Source organism: Lygodium microphyllum, chromosome 18 (genome assembly GCF_053477565.2).
Source record: "Lygodium microphyllum isolate KBCC chromosome 18, Lygodium_microphyllum_v1.1.10, whole genome shotgun sequence".
NCBI lineage: Eukaryota > Viridiplantae > Streptophyta > Polypodiopsida > Schizaeales > Lygodiaceae > Lygodium > Lygodium microphyllum.
Genome location: NC_141152.1, coordinates 142,419,676 through 142,440,977, shown reverse-complemented (window position 1 = coordinate 142,440,977; position 21,302 = coordinate 142,419,676). Strand labels below are relative to the sequence as shown.

At 41.2% G+C, this 21,302-nt stretch overlaps 1 protein-coding gene across 1 annotated transcript; it reads right to left on the bottom strand.

Moving 5' to 3' along the window:
- Positions 1-3,177: 3,177 nt before the first annotated feature.
- Positions 3,178-7,401, bottom strand: LOC148021464 (pentatricopeptide repeat-containing protein At2g33680-like). Its single transcript, XM_087698262.1, has 2 exons — positions 7,097-7,401; positions 3,178-6,481 (listed from the first exon to the last, which is right to left on the bottom strand). Exons 1-2 carry the CDS (start codon positions 7,399-7,401, stop codon positions 3,178-3,180), a joined length of 3,609 nt encoding a protein of 1,202 aa, XP_087554388.1.
- Positions 7,402-21,302: the final 13,901 nt, after the last annotated feature.

Genomic DNA, 21,302 nt, shown 5'->3' with positions numbered 1-21,302 from the left:
GCACTCTTCAAAAAATTATGGTATTAAGTCCCTCAAGTGAATCTTCTCCTTTTGATACCATTTAGGTAGCCAAACTATCAACCATTCTAAGTCTACAAAATCATTGTTGCAAAGAAGTTTGGGATCTTGCCCAACTTGTCTCATTCCATATTACAATTCGAAGTCCTTCTTCATTAAACAAAATGTGGTTTGAATCGATAACACTACTTGGTATTGACCACCTCGTTGCAAAAAAAATGTAAATTGGTTCTTGACCACTTTAACTTAGAGAAGCACCACTTTATTATAGTATGGTAATGGTGGTACAATATTTTCAAATGGTTTTACTCCACTTTTGATTGATATGTCACCATAAAAAAGTGGAATTGCACTACTAGAAAGTGGAATATCACCATTAGAATGTGGTAGTGTAAGTTATAAAGCACCACTTTTGAGTGGTGGAGTACCACTTTTTAGTGGTAGAAGACTACTTTTTAGTGGTGGAATAGCACCAATTCATTAAAGTATAACAATGGTCGTACAATATTTTCAAATGAATTTACTCCACTTTTTATCAATCTATCCCACAAAAACTTGTGAAATTGCACTAATAGAAAGTGGAATATCACTACTAGAAAGTGGAACTATAATTTATAAAACATCACATTTGAATGGTGATGTACCACTTGTTAGCACTAAAAATCCAATTTTTAGTGGTTGAAGACCATTTTTGTCATGGGTACCACTTTTTAGTTGTGTGTATCGCTCAATGGACCACTTTTTAGTGGTGGGTACTACTTTTTATTAGTGTACTTCACTTTTTAATAGTGAATTTTGATGAAAATCCACTTTGTAGTAGTGAGGATACCACTTCTAAGCGGTATATGAAATCAAATATCACCACTTTGGAGTCTTAGTTCACCACTTAAAAGTGGTCTAAGGAAGTATTAGCATTGTCACTACTTAGAAGTGGTCTAAAAGTGGTTAGCATTGCAACACACTACCATGTACTATGACTTGAAACTAGTATTCTACCACTTACCGATAATATTAGAGTGCTTAGATTAGAGCACTTTTATAATCAAGATCTTAAATAATGTACAAGATCTATATTGCATGAACAATGGTTACTATATATGTAAAAAGCAAATGTATATTTACACATCTATTCTATATTCTTCACACCTTACCATATTTTTAAGGCTTCACACATTTCCCCAAATATTTGAGACCCAAAATGGCCATAAGGACTATCTTACGCCAAATATAAACACAAACTTGTTTAACATGTTTTCATATGTCTAGATCTTCTGCCAATTTTATAGAGTGATTATGCATGTCTCTTTTGCAAGGCAAGGACACCAATTACGCAAATGCATGCATGCAACAAACATGTCTTGTTGGGCAATCCTTGTGCAATGTTCTTTCCTTTCCAAGGCATACCCTTCCCTAAGTTTGAAGAAGACTTTTTTGCAATCTATTTCTTTGTCCTAAAAACAATTACAAAATATGATATCTATATGATGAATCATGAATCCTATAAACAATCACAAAACACAATTTCTTGAAAAAACCATTTCGCAACCTGAATGATGATTTCTATACCCATGCATATGGTCCATAATATCTACATGATTCAAAGACCTCAAACCACACATGTAGTAACTACATGATGTGCAAAACCAAGGGCCAAAACATGTGAGAAACAAAGCAAAGGAGACTACCTCCTGCTTCAAAAACGAGTTGCTTTAACTAGCAAAGATTTCTCCATGGAGAGAGAGAGAGAGAGAGAGAGAGAGAGAGAGAGAGACGAAATAATGAGAAGTTTGCCGAGAGAGAATTCTGGCTAATGTGTGTGTGTGTGTGTGTGTATGTGTGTGTGTGTGAGAAAATATTTGCACTTGTGACAACGCAACCTTAATTATACCAAGTTGCTATTACACATATTGGCTTTTCTTTTCAAACACATTTGAAATCTAAGACTTTTTTAAAATAAAGCTATATTTTGAGAAACTACTATTTATAATATGTCAAAGCCTAAACTACCTACTTTTAAAACGCCAAAAACCATCTGTCATTTAGCACCAAAAGCAAGCCACCTATAGATGCTTTCATCCATATAAATTATAAGTATGAACCAGTTTTTTTTTCTAGGGTAACTTTTTCAAGATATATAGTACATTATCAAATGCTAAGTAAAGGTTTAGGCCTTTTTTTCAATGTTTGGGCTACTTTCTTCACATGACTACTCTTACTTGTTAGTCAGTGTTTGTCCATCTAAATCGAAAGAAACCAAGCTAGGTATTGATTAATAGTTTATGAAAGACTTTCAAAATTGTTTGCATCAAACTAATTTAATTAGAGCTAGTTAATTGAGAAATACAATTAGGTTTTAAGATCTTTAGAGACCTCTTTCATCACATGAGTAGACTAATAGCACACATGCCATTGGTCATGAATTAAGGATGGATGGAGCTTTCACTTAAGGAGAAATATAATGCAGGCCTACCAATAGGAGCTTACCTCTAGATCCCAGCTTTACAGGGATCACTTTCTATGCCTCATCCCAAAGGCACACATTCAAAGCTAGGTTGCATATACACCTCCCATGCTATGAGGGTGCTATTAAGCAAATGTAGGTATCATCACATCAATTGACAATTTAGACTACTTGAGCACATCATTTTCAAATATACAATCTACTATGTGTAACAAGAAGCAGATTCCAAAGCTAAAATCCAGACTAATGCAGCAATGCACGTTCGCCAATGAGAAAATAATGCAATGTCCATATCTCAAAGACATAATATTAAAAATATTCATGTGGAATTCAGCACTTGAGAATTTCCACACAGACATTGTAATTCACAGTTCTCTCTTTTTCGGCAGGACATCCTTGAATTGAAACCATCATTCATTTGAGAATTTCCTTGGGAAAGTATTTTAAGTCACCTGCAAGACTGTACCCCTTCAATCTCTTCCACAAGGGCAATGGATTCCAGTCCTTTGACCAAATTTTGCATGTTCTGTTGCCAAAATAAACTAATAAATCGTGGTTGCAATTTATTATAGCATGGATATATTGCTTCCTCAGTCCATGAAAAAGACCTTCAAAATCGACTTTAACACTGACATTATTTATCTTTCTTGAACAACTTCAAACACTTATCTTGACATTTGAACTCAAACAAATGTATTTCAATCTTTGTCTTGTAGCATCAAATATGCACCAGGGTCATTAAAATTCATCTGCACGAGACGCTGAAAGCAAGTGTGTCCCAATTGCAGATCTCCATAGGTTTTGCAAGCACTGAGCAAACTTGTCCACATCTCTACAGAGGGTTGACACTGCATTGTCTTCATTAGTCTTTCTGCCTCGTGAGTGTGTCCTGATCGTGCAAGAAGATCAACAATGCAAATGTAGTGATCCTTTTTCAACTCAATTTTTTGATTTAGCATTGTCAGAAAACAATCTTGTCCCTTTGATACGAGGCTTGTATGGCTGCATGCGGCCAGGAGACATGTAAATGCAACAATGTCCGGCTTTACACCCTCCACTTGCATGTCATAAAAGCATTCCAAAGCCGTATCACCCTCCTGATTCACGGCATAGCCTTTCATTATTGCACTCCAAGATGCAACTGTTCTTAAAGACAACTTGTTGAACACTACCTGGGCTTCTGAGAGGGAACCAACTGATGCATACATATTTACCAATGCACCACCAACAAGTGAATCTGTTTCCAATCCCCTTCTTGCAATGTCAGCATGTATTGTTCTGCCTTTTTCTGTAGCCCCAACATTGCAACAGGCTTTCAAACTGCAAATGTATGTTACAGCATTAGGAGAATATCCCTGCAGCTGCATCTGTTCAAAGCGATGCAGCGCGTCTTTGTTAAGACCATGCTCACAATATCCTCCAACTAGCACATTCCATGATGCTAAACTTCGAGCTTGCAACTTATCAAAAATTGCAGCTGCTTCTCTAGGTGACCCACATTTTGCAAACATATCTACCAACATAGTTCCCACATACATGTCACTTTCTAGCCCCCTCTTCACCATCTCAGACAGTGTATTTTGTCCTTCTTCAATAATACCCGTTCTGGTACAAGCTAACAAGCTGCAAGCATATGTCACAGAATCAAGAGGAACACCTTTCAATTGCATTTGTCTACTACAATTAAGGACTTCTTCACAAAGCCCATGATCTGCATATCCAGTAATAAGTGTATTCCACAAGACATTATCTTGGATTGGCAGGCTATTGAACACTATACATGCTTCTGACAATGCACCACATTTCATATACATGTTTACTAGCATGCTGGCTACAAAATTATCATTCTCTAGTCCCCTTTTGGTAGCCTCAATATGTACTTGCCTGCCTTCTCCTGACCACATCCCAAAACATACTTTCATAATGGAAACAAAGGTGGTTTCATCTGGACTCACTTGGTCAAGCTGCATCTCTTGGAAACAATCTAACGCTTTCTCAGCAAGACCATGTTCAGCATACCCATCGATCAATACATTCCAGGATACAACACTTAACATAGGCATCTTGTCAAGGACTACCTGTGCCTCTGCAAGTGAATCACATTTGCAAAACAGATCAAGCAAAGTAGTGCCCAACATAGTGTGATCTTCTATCCCTTTCTTTAAAATCTCCATATATATTCTGTGGCCTTCTTCTATGGCTTGCATGTTTGCACAAGCTTCCAAGCTACAAAAATATGAGACACCATTTGGAGAGATGGCATGCAGTTGCATTTGTTTAAAGGAATCAAGAACTTCCTCATTGCATCCATGCTCAACATATGCTGAAAGTAAGGCATTCCATGAAATGATGTCTCGTCCTGGTAGATTGTCAAACACTTGTTGTGCTTCTCCAAGGAAGCCGCATTTTCCAAACAAGTCAATCAATGCGTTGTTCACAAACAAATGACTTCCCAATCCCTTTTTGGTGATCTCTATATAAAGTTGGTGGCCTGCTTCTATTGCTCTCGTGATGGTACAAGCTTTCAAGCCACAAAGCAATGTCACATCATCTGCTGAAACTTTCTCAGGATGCATTAACTCCAAGCACATTAGCACCTCATTATAGTAACCATGTTCAGCAAAGACTGTGATTAGTGAATTCCATGACACAACATCTCTAACTGGCAAATCAAGTAGCACAGCTTGTGCTTCTGCAAGAAAGCCAAAGTTCCCGAGCATACCAACCAAGGCACTTGCCACAACAGAATCTGTGTCCCAACCCTTGATAGTACTTTCAGAACATGTTAGCCATCCTATTTCTGTAGCGCCTATCATCCCACAAGCTTTTATGGCATACACATACGTGACAGCATCTCCAGAAATTCCTTCCAGCTGCATTAATTTGAAGCAGTGCAGTGCTTCACTAGCAAGTCCATATTCAGCGTACCCTGCAATCAACACACTCCACACAACCACATCTCGAACTGGCAGCTTGCTAAGCACCTCATGTGCTTCTGCTAGTAAGCCACATTTGCAGAACATATCTATTGCAGCACCTCCAATACAGGGGCTGCTCTCTAAACCATGTATAATGAAACAATTGAATAATTGCTGGCCTCTTTCTATTGCTCTTACCATACCACAGGCTTTCAAGCTGCAGATACATGTGACAGAATTGGGAGAAATACCTCTGAGCTGCATCTGTTCAAAACAAGCTAATGCTTCATTGCCATAGCCATTATCAATGTAGCAAGTTATCATGGCATTCCATGGCACTATATCTTTACCCTGTAGTTGTTCAAGTGTTTCCTGTGCTTCTGAAACTGAGCCAAACTTCCCAAACATATCCACCACTATGCTTCCCACAAATATATTCACTTCCAAACCTCTCTTCACAACCTCCATATATAATTGTTTGCCTGCATTCATGGATCCTATGCTAATACAGGCTTTCAAGCTACAAACAAATGTAACAGCATTTGGAGACATGCCTTCAAGCTGCATCTGTACAAAACAACTTAACGCTTCCCTACCATCCCCATGCTCCAGATATCCTGCAATTAGAGCATTCCAGGAGACTACATTTCGAGTCCACAGATTATTGAACACTTGCTGTGCATCTTCTAGCCAACCAAACTTGCCAAGCATGCCGACTAGTGCTGTGCCTACTATGAGGTCTTTTTCCAAGCCCAGGTGGATAATCTGATTCCGGACTAGGTGACCTCTTTCAAGTTCTTTCAGCACAGTACATGCTTTCAAAAGGGCCACTAGCGTGTGGCTGTTAGGATCAACATGTTTTTCTTGCATCTTTTCATAGAGATGAAAAGCAGTTTCAAAATAACCACTCTTGATGTAACCCAATAGAAGACCGTTCCATAAGTCCTTATCCTGACACAAGATCCTATCGGTGACGTGCTGAGCTTCACATGAGTTTTCACATTTTACTGATTTTGACACAAGGTGATTCCCGAATCTCAGATGGACCTCCAGCTCATTTTCATACAGGTATGCATGCAAGCACCTGGCATAACCATTAAAAAAAATTTTCAAGTCGCACTTGTGTGAGATACAAGCCAAGCCCATAAAAGAACGCATCGGTGACAAAGAGTCAATTGCAACTCTAGTTCACGCGTAATCAAAAGACTGACATCAGAAATTTTCGTAATTGTCATGATACGTCAAAAAACCAGCATTGTGATGCTCCACAAACACATACTCTGTCATCACAGGAAGGCATGTGTTTTTAGATATGATGTATATGGTTATTATGAATTATACACAATGCTTCTTTGTTGACTGGATCTGTAGATAGTTATTAGTCTCCAATGAGTTACCGTAAGCTGTTACAACATCTGATTTTTGTACTTTATGTTTTCTCTCACAGAACATAAAATAGAATCAAGCAATTATAATACATGTGTATGAGTGAGTTCCTTTCTGTGGGCCTTGTATACCATACAAATAACACTGAATGATCATGACTGCCTTCTATACAATACGAATTACACTGAATGCTCGTGATTGACTGTAAGAGCTGACTCAAGATGGTTCGAGCACTGGATGCAGTGGAGCTGCCGTGAATATTGTAGATGCAAAAGAGAGAGTCTTGTTCCACACAATCGGAAGCTTAATTTGCCGTGAAGCGAGGCTCAAATCCCGATGCGACATCCAATGTAGAAGTGGATGAAGGGACTGCCCCTTCCTCCACCACAGGCGATGCCCATTCCAATATATGCCTCTAAAATGTGCCATCCTCGCCATTCCTATACCGAGAAGTTTGGTGGATTCATTGTCTGTTCTGATGATTACAAACTCCGATGATCTCCAGGGGCCCATTACTGTCCTCAGCTTCTGTAGCCAAATCAGGTTCTGGTGTCTACGATGACAGACAGCATCTACGAGCAAACAATTTTCAGTTGTTTCTGCTTCAAGCTCCGCCATAGACGACGTCTCCTCGGAATTTTCGATCGCCATCCATGTGCTTAACCCTGGGCATATATCTGTGTAGACAACCATGAGCATCTACCTCTGTGTGATCGACCATGGTTTTCCGAACGTGCCCACTAAACTAGTAGTATCAAGAAATTATACCTTGAAACATTTGGAAAACAGTCGCCTAGCCAATTTGAAGTTTAATAGGGCTAAACACAAATACTTTCCTAGCCAATATTGTCTTTCACTAGTGTGCAAGGAACCGGAAGCGAAGCTTTCATGCGACAATACACAACCGTAATATGTACACTCATTCTTCTTTTACATCCTTGAGCATAAAAAGTCACATGCTTGCTCACTATTTTCTCTCTTTTTTGAATCTCTCTCACTGTTTTTTGCCCCTCTCTCTCTCTCTCTCTCTCTACCCTTTTTCATCCCTCTCATCTCTTTGTGATCTTTCTCTCACATATTTGCTTCTCTCTCTCTCTCTCTCTCTCTCGATCTCTCTCTCTCTTTGCAACATCCATCTCTTCATCTCTCCCCTCCTTTCCACGACTCCCTCCCTCCCCTTGTTTATCCCTCTCCTTTGTTTGTGACCCCCTCTATCACACCCTTTTTACATCTCCCCCCCCTCTCTCTCTCTCTCTCGTATGCATGTATAAAAGGCCAGACATACATTTGCATTTAGGTGTATAGAGACTCATATATGTATGCAATGCCTTTTATGCATCAGACTTGTCAACTTTATCCATACTTACTTTACATGATATCTAGAAGTGGTTCTATAAGATTGTTGGATGTTACAATTAGAAATAACATTGCACCAAACCATAAAAGAAAGATATACGAAATGCATATTTAATATCTTTGAGTGTAAGAAATCACATGCTTGCTCATTATCTTCTCTCTTTTCTAAAACTCTCACTTTTTTTTTGTCGATCTCTCTCTTTCTCTTCCTACCCTTTTTCAACCCCTCCTCTCTTTGTAACTTTTCTCTCATATATTTGTTGCCCATCCCTCTCTCTTACACACCTTTTTCTCTTTCTCTCCCTATTCCATTTTTATCTCTCTCCTCTCTTTGTGTGAGAGATTTCGCCCGACCCCCAAGACCCATGGACCGCTTATTAGTTCAAGTGTTTCAAGCCAAGTGCAATGGCTACCTCTCAAATAGCCTAAGCCCTCTCACACCTATGAGTGTAATGAGCTTACATCCATGCCCAATCGAGTTGACTCTTTTCTCAAGCACTCCAATAGCTCTACGATCCAAGGTACAAGCTCAAGCAAGCTCGATCCTCAAGCTCCAAGCTTCATGCTCCATTGCTGCACGTGAGATAAGAGAAGAGAAGAAAATAAGAAGAAGAAGAGAGGAGAAGATAGAGAGCTTCTCCACCACCGTCCCTCACCTTCACACATTCACTCCTTCACTCCCTCTCTCAAGCACAAGCTCAAGCAAGCAAGAGCAAAGAGAAGAAGAGAAGAGGAGAGCAAGTTTTGCCACACACAAGAATGAGCTTCTCTATTCGCTTTTTGGCTTTTATACATGCCCTAATCCCTTTTGGATACCCACCCCCTTTTTTACATGATCGGCCATTTTAGCCTAAGTCCTCTTTTCCTATTCCCTTCTATTTACATTTTGGCTTCACCCATGCCTGTCTACTCTTTTACAAATTGCACAGGAGGCAGCCTAGCACTCTTTTACAAGGATTTAAGAGTGCCTTTGCATTTTAAAATGCACCTCTTTCATTTTTGCACTTGCCTTGGATTTTTAAGGTTTCTTTGTGCTTTTGGCCCTTTTCCCTCTTATTTCTGTTGTCAGGTCGTTTTTTTCTGCTTTGCCCTGTATTTTATTTGCTTCATTCCTTTTATTTTTTGCCTTTCTTACATTGGGGTTAACGTTATCCCCTCCTAGTCCAGTGCTAGTCCCATGGCACTTGTGAGCTTCATTAATAAGGGCTAGGGTGGTTGAAGGGTTGTCATGGAGGTCAATGATGGGGCCTTGCGGGGATTGGACATGGAGAAGAAGCATAGCAAAGTATATAAGGTTGTGGAGGCCAAGAGTGGGTTGAGTGGGTGACAAGGCCACCGAGGTTGATGGATTGTCATAGTTGGTCGAATTCACCTGAAAAGGAAAAGAACATGCACTGCCTAGGGGGCGTGTCTGCCTTGCTGTGCAATGCATTGTGTTTGTGCCAGTGGAACTGGGATTTTGTGTCAAGCCTGGGGTGTTGTCTCCTAGGTTTCCTATGGAGAAGGAGATCGGAGTCTGCACCTGTAGTGGTGAATGGGCTGGTGATTCATGGGCAGGGAGTGCTCCGGAGTCTCTTCCACTACTTCAAGCTTTTCCAAGCCTCCAATGGCATCCTAAATGATTGCAATGATGAACACAGCTCCAAATCCCATACTGGAGGCCTTACCTGATGGTTTCTTCCGTGCTTTTCCTTCTCTGGAATCCGGGGACTCCCCGCCTACTAGTCTTGCATCTGTGGCTAGTGCCTTTGTTGATGTTTCAATGTTTTTTCACACATAGCCGTTCTAATTCACCTCGTCTAAGGACCTGGCCGCGAGGCTCTCTAGCAATGGTACTCCAATCCTGCTCATTAAAGCATTGTACGTCTAACTAGAGAACAAAGCATAGATTGTCTTTGCTTCTTGCGACATGATCCCATGGTAGCGAATGTCAAGTAGGCTAACTCTGTCATTGGAGTGGACTAGGGCCTTATCCGTTTCTAGCATGCTATAGACATCCCTTTTAGGCCACCTCTCAATTTTGTTGACCAAGCCCAGTGCTCTTTCCACTAGTTCAAGGCTCAGCTCAACTTCAACCCTACGGGTTTCTTCTCCTTGTCTCACCTTATAGTGCCGCAGTTCCTATCAACATCAAAAGTTTGTAGGAATTCCATGCACTTGCTGTAATCCACAGCTTGCCCGACCTTCTCTACATACTTGCTCAAGTTGCATTGGTCGACGATCTACTTCACAACCTGTTCTTCCATGATCACATCTTCCAAGTTCATGATATTCCTGAATTTGAACTAGTTGAAGGCCCTTATTTCAACTCTTAGGCCGTACTTTGTTTGCTCTTCTTTCGTGAATGGAAGCTTACTACCTTTATCTTGACCTCCCATGCTGGATTCCTATCATGACATTACATCACATTAGTTTTCTTGAGACAACTCTTTGCAACAATGTAAGTAGATAATGAATGCAATCTATGAAGAGGTAAAATGCTTAAGTCTAGAATAAAAACTTTTGCTTCAAGAAGTCCACACATTCCAACCAACATTCTTGAACTTTTCCTTGATCATAAGTTGACCTTCATCCGTCTTTTTAGCTTTTAAAACTCGATTGAGATTTTAAGACATGCCCTCTTTTCCACCTTACCCCCTCCCCCTTGGGAATGATGTAAATCCTTCCTAGAATTAGAAGATGAAGGGTTAAGGGCAGTAAGCGCATGTTGCGGTGCTTCACTTTTGCATGAGCCAAGTGTAGAAGTATGGGTTATATTCCAAGTGAGCATGTCGGCCCATGTTGTGAGGTCGAATGCCTACGTGGGTAATGTAGGTCATGACATTAGTTAGGAAGTCACCGGAGTTAATTTTGTTGGTGATGTGTAGCTCTTCCTTGGTAAGGATTCAATCTAAATAATGGTGGGCCATGTCATAATCTTCAAAGGGTCGATTGCGAGTGATGGCCGATATTCTAAAGAATGTAGGAGCTACATAAGTGGGGTCATACATAGAGGTTTTGATGACGTGTCTCTGTTTGGTATTGGTCATAATTGGGCAGTCCTCTTGTTCCCGTTGGAGATAGAGGGCATACCATTTACGTAGAACAGAAGAGTCAGTGATGGCCAACTTTTTAAGTTCTTCTAACTATTGGCTTGTGGTAGAAACTTTGCTCTTGCTATAGGAGCTTGCTACAGGAGGTGATTAGCTTCTGTTTATGAGCTTGCTCACGAGAAATCTCATTGGCGATCAGTTCCTCGACTACCATGGGGACTTTGATGAACACAATTTCAGATTCTTCCCAAGTGCATGGGAACGTGCATACATTGGTTGCCAAAGGCTTTACTAGGAGACCTAAGTCCAACCGCTCGTAGCTTTTAGCAAGCATAGTGAAGGTGGCATCCAATTGTCAAATGCAAGTGACCAAGTCATCCCTAGTGTTCTCAACTAAATTGGAGGCCAAAGTGAGAATAGATTGACGCTCATAGGGGAGGTCTAAGGCCTACGGGAGGTTGGGGTTTGATTGGGCTAGATAGCTCAACAATTGATGCCTAGTGTGTGGATTGGTCAGTAGAGCTCTCATCATTAGTGACTTGTGTGAGGGGCTTATTCGAGGGCTTCGAGGTTGCACTATTTCCTGCTTGTGGAATATTAGGGACACTAAGAGTGTTGAGTTGTGTCAGTTTAGGGACAGCAGGCTCTGCAGTTTTGGTCAATAAACCCATTGAGAAACTATGGGCTTGGTGGCCTTTAGTTCAGGCAATTTCTCAATTCTAGGCGGCTTTGAAGGTTTTGGAGATGGGCTAGGAGGTGGTGGCTGAGAGGAGTGTGCGCATGGCACTCATGATCTTGGGCAACCAAATCGAGTTGTTGCCTTTGTAATAGCCTTGATCACGCAACAGAGCTTTAGGCACCCATTGCGGCTTGGCCATTTATTTGGTTCTATACTGCCGACTTTGTTGCCTAGGCTTAGGGCGTGATGTTTGAGGGTTATGGGTCCATGAATGTTGGAATTTAGGTGGCCATGGTTGTCATTTAGGCATCCATATGAGTTATGGCTCAATGGTTTGGGCCATGTCTTCTTTGGGTTGCAGTCGATTGGACATGGTGGGATGGGACGAGTCAGGACCTCCCTCCTTAGACTTTGCACTAGGTTCCCCTGTCGGTGGCTCTGCGGGCTTAGATGGAGCCACGTTGCCCTTGTTAAAAGCCATCACTATGTGCACTCTGCCAATAGCTAGATGGATGCACTGCAAGTTGTAGTCGACATTGCAATGGGCTTACTTCTTGAATGTGCTACCCAGTAGTGATTCCCTACCAGCAACCTTAGTGTTAGGTAACACATAGAAGATCATGGGAAGGCTTTCAATCTCGATAGAGACCACTACTTTGCACTTTCCTAGTAGTGGGTAGCACTGCCTCCCGAATGGGTTGAGCTTAGCATTCGTGGGTTGCAATTGAGGCTAACCAATGAGAGCCCAATGCTCATGGATAAAGATGTTGAAGTCAGCTCCCTCATTGATAAGCGCGTCGAAAGTGTGTTTTTTTAGCAATGGCTGTTATTCGCAAGTAAGCATGTACTACTACTTCCTCATCTGTGTCCTCGATCTTTGTGATGGTGGCCCCTCTTACATTTATAGGGGATCTCAACATTGGTGCTCATGCAATGGATGGGTTGGAAGGGTAGTACTTCTTGAGGCAACTACCATTGAAGAGGCCTATGCCATGTCCAAACATGGATGTAGGACATGGCTATGGCGGAAGCTATGGAGGATGGAAGATGAAGACTAAGTTCATGATAACATAGACACTGACAAGACAAGCTGTTACACAAGTGAATTAGGTTCCAAGATTGAGACTTGGACTCATAAACACAATCTTGTGTATGACAATGACCAAGACACTAACTGGAATGGGAAAGCATCATGATATTGCATTCATCATATATTTTAAATAGTAGTAGTCGAGTACAATGCTTTATAGTTGTTGGATGGGTAGCAGTTTCCCTTTCTGTGCATAGGGGATTCAGTCTGCCTGCATGTCTTAAGCCTAAAACTGCCTCATACAAAGAGGCCATAGTGGGTGTGACTGTAAATTTCAACATGCCCTCGCCCTCCAAGGTCTCGAGCTCAACATTGCCTGTTCGACTAATATTGCGAACTTTGAAGGGCCCTAATCCTCTAAATTTCATTTTTTGCTTATGGCCCTTCATAGAGTACAGAAACATGGGGTCACCTTACTTGAAGTCACGTTGTTTGACATGCTTGTCAAACCAACTCTTACATCGTGCTTTTTCACATACTAGCACATGGGTAGCTAAGAGTCGAGTCTCAAAAAGACATTCCAGCCCTATTAGGTGTTCCGTCCATGCCTCCTTTCCATCCCATCTCTAAAAGTCAGGTAGATCAAGCTGCCCACCATCTGTCTATATATGGTAACATTCTCTATCTCAATCCCAACATCAATATGTAGCTTGACATTTTGGTCTAGGGGTGTATCCATAGCTTTACATTCAGCCATACCATACTTCTGTAACATGTCATAAGCATACTGCTTCTACAATAACCATATGCCTTAAGGCATAGACATTGCATGAATTCCTAGAAATATTTCAGCTCACCAAGATCTTTGACTTTGAATTCAATTTGCAACAATGACTTTATTTTAGCAATCCCGCTATCATTATCTCCAGTAATGATTAAATCATCTACATAGACAACCAGAAACACATAGCCATGATATATCTTTTTCACAAATAAGCTGTGATCTGCATCACCCACTCTAAATCCATGCTATTGTAAATAACTGCTAATTCAAGCATTCCAAGCTATGGGTTCCTATTTTAGCCCATATAATGTCTTTTTCAACTTGCATACATGTGTCGGAAAATCCGGATGCACATAGCCTTCAGGCTGGTCCATATAAACTTCTTCCTATAAGTCGCCATTCAGAAAGGCATTTTTTACATCCATTTTCCATAACTTCTAGCCTTTAGCTACTACCAATGCAATGACTATTCTAATTGTCGCCATTTTAGCTACAGTGCTAAAAGTCTCCTCACTGTGCATACCCTTTTGCGACCAGCCTGGCCTTATAGCGTTCCAATGACATACCGACTTGCATTTAACCTTATATACCCATTTGCAGCCAATGGGGACTTTGCCTTCAGGCATCTGAACCAAATCCCATGTTCCATTTTCGGCCAAAGCTGAATACTCTTCGTCCATGGCAGCACACCAATTCTCATCTGCAAACTGCCTCATCAAACTTGGTGGGTTCTTTGAAACCTGTCACCTTAGTTATATAGGCATAATGACAGGCTGAATATCCAATGTATGTGTACATGTCAACTAGTCTTCTGACCCTTTCTGACCTCCTCAACAGTGGCTCACTCTGAGCTTGCCTGTCATGAGGCAATACATACCGATTCTGCCTTACACCAAGCGTCATAACAAAAGGAATCCCCAACTCGCTGTCCAAGCTATCACTACTAGACGACTCATAACCTACAGTAAGTGGACCTGTTAAATCCTCAAACATCTTTTCTTTTCCCTTATCCAATCTCCCCCTCACTGACATGTCTGTGTCAGTGGATATAGGAGTGCATTTCCGCAACCGTCCTGACTAAGGACTCAATGTAGATGACACATCACATGTTGGACCACTCATAGATGTACTAACTGCAGGGGTATTTTCAGCATTACTTGTGCTGGCTTGCAATTGGATTCCCATATCAAGAGGCCAGCTCGTCAAAGACAACATCTCTGCTTATCAACGCCTCATGAGTAGATGCCACATAGCATTTATAAGCCTTCATATCCTGTGCATAACCCAAAAGCACGCTCTTGACAACATTAGGATCTAATTTCTTCCTCTTTTCATCAAGAATATGCACGTATGCAATGCAGCCAAATACCTTTAAGTTTCTAATGTCAAGTTTATGACCATACAACCTCTCATAAGGTGTTACATCATGAATCCCTACTGTAGGGGTTCTATTTAGCACATATACAGCAGTCACCACTACTTCGACCCAATACTCATTAGGCAAAAACTTTTCATTCAGCATAGCTCTAGGTGACTCCATTAGTACCCTATTTTTTCTCTCTGCTACACCACTTTGCTGCGGTGTATAGTTGTAAGTAAGATGTCTTCTGATCCCGTACTTTGCAAGATATCTGTTAAACTCTTTAGAGACGTATTCTCCGCCTCCATCTGACCTAAGACAAGAGATATAATAGCCCAACTCATTTTCAACATGCTTCTTGAAATCTCTAAATGCATCAAACACTTCATCTTTATGTTTCAATATGTATAGCCAAGTGTACCTGGTGAAAACATCAATGAAAGATACATAGTAACGAGCACCTCCAAACCATTATGATACGTACCCTAGACATCAGAGTGTATCAACTACAAGGGTCTCGAGCTATTCTTCACATGTCTTAAAAATGGAAATCGTGCATGCTTTCCAAACTGACATGCAGGACATACATGGCTAAAGTCATTAGACTTGAATTTGGGCAATCCAAGTACCACTTCCTTCTGCTACATAGATTTCAGCTTTTGAGCATTAACATGGCCAATCCTCTTATGCCAAATCTCAACATCCTGAATAGCACCCTCATCATGTGCAAACATGGCTACCTTAAGTTCTGGAATGGATGCATCCAAGGTAAGCATCCTGCTATCCCTTCTGCCTTGAGCAATTAATTTATAGCCATTACCGTATTCTTCAATAAAGCAACCATATTTATTGAATCTAACTTGTAGATTTTGTTCTGCCATCTGTCCCACTGACAATAGATTCTTAGTTATGGATAGTACATGCAATACATCATATAGGCTCTTTTTCTTGCCATCAAGCATCATCAACAGAACAACTCATGTGTGCTGAATGTCTTGCTAGGTGTCATCTCCATTAAAAACATAACCATGTGAATCTACAACCAACTCATCAAACCACTCTCCATGGGGTGTCATATGGTTAGAAGCCCCAAAGTCAATGTACCATCTCTCATCTCTGTTCTGCCTAGGTGCATTCTTGGACACATGATGCATGATGGCAAACAACCTATCACCCTACTAATCATGAGTACCACTAGAAGACTCATAGTTCCCATTTTGTTTGCCCTTAGCCTTCATATATGCCTGCTTCTTATGACAATCCTTTGCAATGTGCCCATATCTGCCACAATAATGATAGTCCTTGTCCCTATTGGATTGATCATTCGACTGCTAGGATCCACCACCTCTGCCTCGGGGTGATCTCCCCCTGCCTCTAAAGCCGCTAGATCCACATTGGCCCTGTGTATTTGTGCCATTCCAATTACTCTAATGTTGTTGTCCATAGGTGTTTCGAGTGTCTCCATGACCTCTGCTGCCTCTACCATGTAGGCTAGAATAAAGGACAATGTCTCTGCTTTGAGACGTACTAGAATTTGTGTTCAATCCAAGCTTTACTTCCTCATGCAACAACAAGGCAAGCAACTCATCCCAATCAAGGGGTTCAGATCTAACATAAATAGATGTATCAAATGCTTTATATTCCTTGCCAAGTCCATTCAGAGTGACAGTAATCAAATCATCCTTATATACCTATGATCCAATAGTGGTGTTGTTGAATTGTTGTTTCAGCTAAGTCTTATGTGCATGTGTTGCATTTCCATAGTTCTTCATGAGTATGTCCCAAGCATCCTTCGGGGAGTCACATCTAGTGATATGTATTGCCATAGCATCAGATATACATAAGGAAAACCAATGCAGTACTTTGCATGCTCTCTCTGTCCACTGTTTATGAGCCCTTTTCTATTCATTAGTTGGATTCTTCTCGGACACTTCAAGTTCAGCCTCATCACTTGTACATAGGTCCCAATATCATCTGCCAACGCAAAAATTCTTCATTCTGAATTTCCACAAAGAAAAATTCTTGTTATCCAACTTCTCACCAACAATCTAGGTAATGTTGTCAGTGTCCCTGTGCATTTGCCATGTTGTAATAGACTATGCCTGACTACCGGCAAGCCAACAAGTATCACTGACCAATTGCAGTCTTTAACGTTTTATGATAGTTTTCTATAACAATTCACTACTAAAACCAGGGTATTTCATCCCATTAGCATGTCAGACACACCCACCAACATGTGGCATAACCCATAGGTACATCGGTTTAATACATATACCATGTAGTTGTTGTAACTCTGTATCATGCAACCTTACTGCCAGGGTACATACATGCAGTCTGAAATTTGTAAACTGTCAATGACCAACAACTGATTCATAGCTAAAAGTGAGATGTATACATGTCATACATGCTCCAAAACCTCCAAGATATCTACTAGTGCATATAGGGTTCCATACATGATCATTCGGGCATAGATTAGTGCAGATACAAGTGTCAAATATCTTGCTTGCAAGTTGCAATCAGCAAATACTCAGCAAAACAAAGTCTATTTAGCTCCAAAATATCTTCAAATCACTTCATACATTTGCTTTAGTGTGTTGGGGTCAATACATGACCATACATACAACCATAGACACTCTGTCTTCAAGAAGCCAAGTCATAGATTGCATTTATAGTTTGTACCCAACCAAGACAATGTAACTACATTAATTTCTAGCTCCAAACTTCAGTTTTCAGTAGAATTTAATGCTTGTCTTAATGCTCCAAACATTCCCCAGACATATCCCAAGCCATACATTTGATATGGAACCAATCAATGTTATGTAGTGCTTCAGGCAAAGACAATGCTTGTTGCTGACAAACTTGTGACCTTTTTCAGCTTGAGAATGGCTTCTAGATCTGAATGTTTTTACCTCCAAAATTTAGCTCCAAGACTCAAGAGTCAATACATATGTCCTTTAGGGTGTATATCTACTTCAATGAGTGTTCCTATGTATGTTAGAGAGCTTCAACCTCTAACCAAAGCCACATATGTGATGTATGATGTCTACATATAGCAGTTCAAGTCTTTTCCCATATCTGTATACTTGTATTTTAGTTTATATATCTTCCCCCAGCCAAGCATTGGCATGTCAAGCCTTCAAAGTACCATCTAATGCATGCATACAAGCATTAGACCACACCATAATCACCTTATGTGATGGATTGTAATCAATAGAGACAGCCTGAAAAATAGGCACATTCACGTTGATAGGTCCAGAGGTTGCTGCTTCTGCTTGTGTAGTTGATGATGACAAATGCACCCTTGCAAGTGCTCAAAGAAGCCTTAGCAAGCTCCCAAACAAGCTATAGCAACCACTTAAGTGGTGAGAGACAAGAAGAACCAATGCCTACCTTTCCAATGAATAATGGCAGTCTACCTATCTTCAAGGAACCTAGATCTTCACTTTCTCCAGGTCTTTTTCACTGCCTCCTGCTCCAGAGAGCCCACCTAACATGGCTCTGATACCATATAAGAAGAGAGGGAGAGACAGAGAGTGGAGCGGAACCATGAGCTTCAGCTCATCTTCATTATCTTCTCATTATTCATTACTTGACTACTAACTGAAAAAAAGACTACAATAGGTTTTACACTAACCATCATGTAACTATGGTTAGATCAAGTCTACACCGACTTATTCAATGTCACAAACATGTACAGTTGTATCCAGCTGGTGTCAATCAATCACACAAACATAAAGAGATACGGGTGGAGCTTGATTTCTAACATATCTCTCTTCTTGAATTTAGTGAAGCACTTTGGTAGGTCCTAGGGCTTCCTTTATTGTTCGGCCTCCAACCCCTTTGGTTGTCCTCTCTTTTCCTCCTTCAACCGTTTGCGCCTTAGATGGACAGGCAAGTCCCCCTTGGTGCATCTGAATTTAGGTTATCAAGGTATCTCTGGATCACTCTCAGAGCTTGCTTTCGATTTTGAGTTAAACTTGCAAGCCTCGCTAGAGGAGGGAGTCTCCCCTAGTGGTTGCAACTATGAGGCTGATTTCAGTACTGGAGAGAGGCATAACACTAGGCTCAACTAGCCCTACTTGCTCATAGTCCATCTAATCAAACTACATCTTGTGCACGATAAGAAAACTAGCACTACCCCCAGGGAGAGACCACATATGAGAGGTTTTCAATTGCAGGTATTGAAGACTCTAACAAAAGTACCGTCAAGTCTTCATCAACACTCAACTCTTAACTATTATCCTTGATCATCCGACAAGCCCACCAAAGAATCCTTGCTTGCAGATTCCCCAGAACATCAACATCGATGCCAGCCACCACGAGTGCAACTCCCAAACTCTACATCTGGCTCACTGCAATTGCTACCTCAATTGTACCAATGTCTCACATATTACAAAGAGGTTTGCAAAATCTCAAGTGTATCTCTCCATCTCAACAACTATTCCTCTAGCATCGAGGCTAGTAACACAATCATCTTTGTAATATCCATTTTTCAAGGTCTTTGGATCTCGATATTTCTCAATCCAAATGAAAGGCTAATAGCCTCAATATATTGCATTGGTTGTATTCATTTTATCCCAAAAAAAGGGGAAAAAAAGATAAAACAAAAAGAAAAGAAAAGAAAAAGCACTCACGATCACAACATAGCACCTAGGGGTCCTCAAATTAGGTACATCTAGTGACCTTGGTCGGCTAGCTCCATCCCTAGTCCCCTAGCCCTTTACATATCCCCCACAATTGTTCAGGGCACATCAAGGGCAGAACATACCTAGGGAGCTTGTCTCACCTATGGTTATCACCTATGGTTAGACCTATCACCTTGACCCATTTGCATGATTCTTTTTCGCACTCCATCTCAGTACCATTGCAATCAATAGTGGTGAGCAAGGCATAAAAGACCATGGAAAGTATATCGTACTCTTCAAACGATACACGTAGCCACCAGCTACCAAAATCTCAGGCGTCAATGAGCTCAATTATGCTACATCGTGTTATCATGTCGAACTCTAGGCAATGAACTCTAAACAAGTTGAGAGTAATGTCCTGCACTTGAGGACCCAAACTGTGTATAGATTGTGGTGCAGATATTATGCGAGTGCATGTGCATACTTAGATATTACATAGTTAGAAGACTATTGTTCTGGTTCCTTGTAGCAAAGTGTGGATGAAGCATGGGTTCAATGGGGTGGAAAAAGTTGTCGATGTTGAGGAGGCGTATACACAAAGGCTTCTTGAGACGTCATTTGTGATTAGTATCAAATTTGTTAGGGGGAGGGGGGGAAGGGCGAGAGGGGGGGGGAGGGGGGGAAGGGAGAGAGGGGGGGGGAGGGGAGGGAGCTATCAATCCATTGCAATTAAAGTTCTAAAAACACAAAGTGGCCACCCAAGCGTTTACATTATGAGAGAGAGAGAGAGAGAGAGAGAGAGAGAGAGATTTAGGATTTAAGAAAAGTGTTTGTTACAAGACATGCCATAATCTGATGTGAGGCATTATTTTATAATGTAGACCGATCGCACGCATGAGAGAGAGAAAGTGAGAGAGAGAGAGGGAGATAAACAAGGAGAGTGAGTGAGTGACCGAGATTTATGTACGTACACACACACACACACATACACATAGGTGAGAGAGAGAGAGAGGTGTGGGCCGTGGTGTTCCGTTTCGGGGTGATCGCATGAATGAATCCATGTTTACGTGCAAGAGAGAGAGAAATCGTTTACATGAGATGGAGTGCTATTTGATCGTGTGCTAGAAAGAGAAAAAGAGAATATACATGTAGAGAGAGAAACTGAGAATGAGAGATGAGGGAGAGAAAGAGAAAGAGAGGTACATAGAGTGAAGGTAGTGATGGCAATCATGGAGGTAATGATGGTAATGGTAGTGGCGGTGGAGATGGCGGCAGTGGTGGCGATAGAGATGGTGGTAGCAGTGGTGGAGGTAGTCGTGGTAATGGTGGTGGCAGTTGGTGGCAATGGCAGTGATGGTGGTGGAGGTAGCCATAATGGTGGTGGTGTTGATGGTTGAAGCCATGGTGGTGGTGGTAAAAAAAATCTAGGGGTGGAATAAGTGGACTATGTGGAACAAGAAATGGAGGTTGCCTAGAAAAGCTTGCTCAAAAAGCTCGCTTCTCTTGCCCTTTCCCCAATGTATAGACCACATTAGTAATGCCAAGGTTTGCCACCAAACGGCCTAACTAGAGAGCCTCCTTGCAAGCCTCAATGCTGCAACATACTCTACCTTTGTAGTAGATAGGGCATGCATTTTTGCACCTTGGACATCC

Coding starts and splice junctions, on each gene's coding strand:
- LOC148021464 (XM_087698262.1), bottom strand. CDS start 7,401: ATGGCGGAGCTTGAAGCAGAAACAACTGAAAATTGTTTGCTCGTAGAT. Junction 6,482..7,096: donor GATTTGAGCCTCGCTTCACG/GCAAATTAAGCT, acceptor TGGTTATGCCAG/GTGCTTGCATGCATACCTGT.